Source organism: Austrofundulus limnaeus, unplaced genomic scaffold, assembly GCF_001266775.1.
Source record: "Austrofundulus limnaeus strain Quisiro unplaced genomic scaffold, Austrofundulus_limnaeus-1.0 Scaffold875, whole genome shotgun sequence".
NCBI lineage: Eukaryota > Metazoa > Chordata > Actinopteri > Cyprinodontiformes > Rivulidae > Austrofundulus > Austrofundulus limnaeus.
The window spans coordinates 72266-75238 of record NW_013953277.1 but is presented as its reverse complement, the minus strand read 5'-3'; the positions used below and the strand labels follow the sequence as shown (position 1 = coordinate 75238).

Sequence of the window (2973 nt, the reverse complement as noted above, 5' to 3'; positions counted from 1 at the left end):
TTAATATAATACATTTCATACCCATCAATTCGGAAATTATTTGCATTTTCGTCATTCAACCATGTCTCAGATATTGCTATTGCATTAAATTTATTGTTCAGTGATTTTAAATAGTCTGTTATTTTTGATAAGTTTGCATTCATACTTCTACTGTTAAGATGAATAATAGAAAAATCTGAATTTCATCTTGATGTCTCTGATTTCATGCTGCATTCCAGTTGTTCAGCCTTGAATTTCATGCTTCAAATAAACATGAACCTAACTGTGTTGTGTTCATGAAAAATTGTCTAAATCTTCTCTGCCAAACAGCTAATTTTGCCGTTGCTAATGACATTTGTTTTGAGCTTTTTTTAAAAATATTTTTATTTAGGGTCCCCATGCCTCTGCAGAGACTACTCTTCCTGGGGCCCAGTTTGAGGACAAACAGAACCTGCTGCTGGGAGGATTTCCTTTCTTCTTCTCCACATTTGTTGCTTTTGTCTGAAAAACTTGACTGAGTTGCTGACTAATCGTATTAATGAAACAGAATGATTGTTTCTCTGATGGACAGAGAGGACACTGAGACCTGGACACCACAGAAGGCCCTCTTCCATCTCCAGACTTTAGTTGTGTGAAGACGGTCCATCTGAGCAGCTCAGCTTCTAGGTCCAAGTTCCTCTGAGTCCTGACCCCTTTCAGTCAGACCAGCTCTGTTCCAGGTCTACACTGCCATCTAGTGTTAAACAATAATATCATGAAAATAAAGAAAAAAAAAAAACCACATTTTGACTCAACAATCATTCAATCAGGTGTTGTGCTTTAGTAATGCCTTATTTTGCTCATTCAGTCAGGTGTGTCCTTTGAAAAAACATCTACTGCGTCTGTGGGCGCACATGCCTTGTTGATGCCAGAGGTCAGAGGAAAACAGCCAGACTGGTTGCACTGCAAAAACTGTCCATCTTACCAAGTTTTAAAATCTTATATCCAGCCAAAAAGTCTTTTTGATCTTGTTTTGAGACTGATTTACTAAAGAAGAACTGATTGTGTAAGAATAATAATCTTGTTTTCAGAACGTGTAAGATTATTTGTCTTGTTAGTCTGAAAATTTGACTCAAATTAAGTCAAAATTTCTGCCAATGGAGTAAGAAAATTGTACTTGGTAAGATTCTTGAAATACTTGATTTGACTCAATTTTTTCTTAACACTATATATTTGTGGCATAACCACAAATGTCGTTACACTAATCAAAAACCAATTATCTCCATTTTTTGTAAATGAGGTCAACATTACATTAAAACTATCAGACAATCCACAAATATGAAAGCCATTAAAATTTTTAATTTATGCGACCTCTTTCATGTTTTTATGTAATGTATGTTAATCTAAACCAGGGCTATTCAGCTAAATTGCTCCAGGGGCCACATTTACTGCAGGCCACCAGCACAGGGGCAAAATGTCCAATCATTTAAAGTTATGTAAATAAACCAAATATTACAAAGATCTGTTACCTTTGAAATAGTTTATTTTGCTGCATTTAATTGTGAATACAACATACAGAACCCTATGCAATAAATGTAGTGATATTAAAACATCAAAAACAAAAACCATTTTGCTTCCCATTTAATACAATGCTATTTTGACTTCTGACTTGTCAAATCTTTGGACTGATTTTATTGTTTTACTTTATCTTCAACTGCTTGTAGTTTTTGCCATTTTAAGTGTCTTGGGGGTTCATCAAAATGGTTTTTACCAGCTTTTTAACCAAGATTCGGACATTTCTGTAGATACCATACATGTCTATGTCTAACTTAAAAAAACATATACAAGTTAAAGTAGAAAACCGGGGGTTTGGGATTAAGACATTAATGAACATATTGGCGGGCCAGATTTTGGTCACCAGTGGGTCTGATGTGGCCCACGGGCCACCAGTTGAATAGCCCTGATCTAAACTATTGCCTCAATGCTTGTAACCCCCTACCGACTGTTGGATTGGGTTTGCACTGTTCTGCATTGTTTCTCATAAAAAACAAAAACAAAAAAAAAAAAAAAAAACTAAAACTAAAACTTGCCATAAAGGTGATTTACCGGAAGTTGTTTTTCACGCATGCGCTTTGCAGCTCTCGGGATACAGGAAGTTCAAGATGGCGATGGACGGAATGATGTCCACGTCTCCGGGTCTGACTTACCAAACCGCCGGGGATTTTTACCCCCGAAAGTTCGGCCCGAAGCCGGACGTGGTTCCGTCCGGAGTGACGGAGAGGAAGGTGGTGCCGCTGGATAAACCTGACATGGTGACGGTGGACGTTATTAACATCAAGGATCCAGGTTTGTTATGCTAACTATGCTAACAGCTGTAGCTCAGAGCTATATGTGTATATAGATTTGTTTTAGACCGGGAACCCATTACTTGTGAATAAAACATCCAGCTACACTAAAGTCTGATGCGGGTGCAAAGACCTTTCCTTATTTTTAATATGGGAGGAAAAAAAATCCATCTTTGCCACTGCAAATAAAACAGTTTAGCATATTTTTTAATATAGGCTTCATAGAACCAGTTATTTTTCCTACAAAAATACAACAAACAGGGTGACTCCATATTGTGAATGGTTTAGATTGTCACTCATTTAGGATGTCCTAAGTGGTTGAATAGACGAATGGAACCAGACCTCTTGATTCTTGAAGATGTTTCTCCTGACTTCAGGTCTGATCATGGGTCTGAACGTATCTGAAAAGCTATGATTTGAAGCTCACATGAGCCACTGACCCAGCCCTCCATCCCGTGAGTTGTTTGGGTTGTTGTCACTTGTTGAATGTTTTAACACTGTCCAGATGGTGGCAGGTTTTGATCAATTGCGCCTACAACACAGTCATATTATACAAGTCATTCACAATAATGATTGCAATGATTCTCAAAAACTGGCTATTGGCTAAACCAGTGGTTCCCAAACTTTTAATCTTCTGACCCACAAAATATCCATGGCAAAAACTTGTGAC

General features: G+C 37.5%; 1 protein-coding gene across 1 annotated transcript in view; it reads left to right on the top strand.

Moving 5' to 3' along the window:
* The first annotated feature begins 2101 nt into the window (after window positions 1-2101).
* Window positions 2102-2973, top strand: part of slc30a6 (solute carrier family 30 member 6) — a 63801-nt gene continuing 62929 nt past the window's right edge. The window contains exon 1 of the mRNA XM_014029257.1: window positions 2102-2304. Within this exon, the coding sequence (XP_013884711.1) occupies window positions 2121-2304 (184 nt within the window). The 5' untranslated portion in view covers window positions 2102-2120. The remainder of the gene's footprint in view (window positions 2305-2973) is intronic.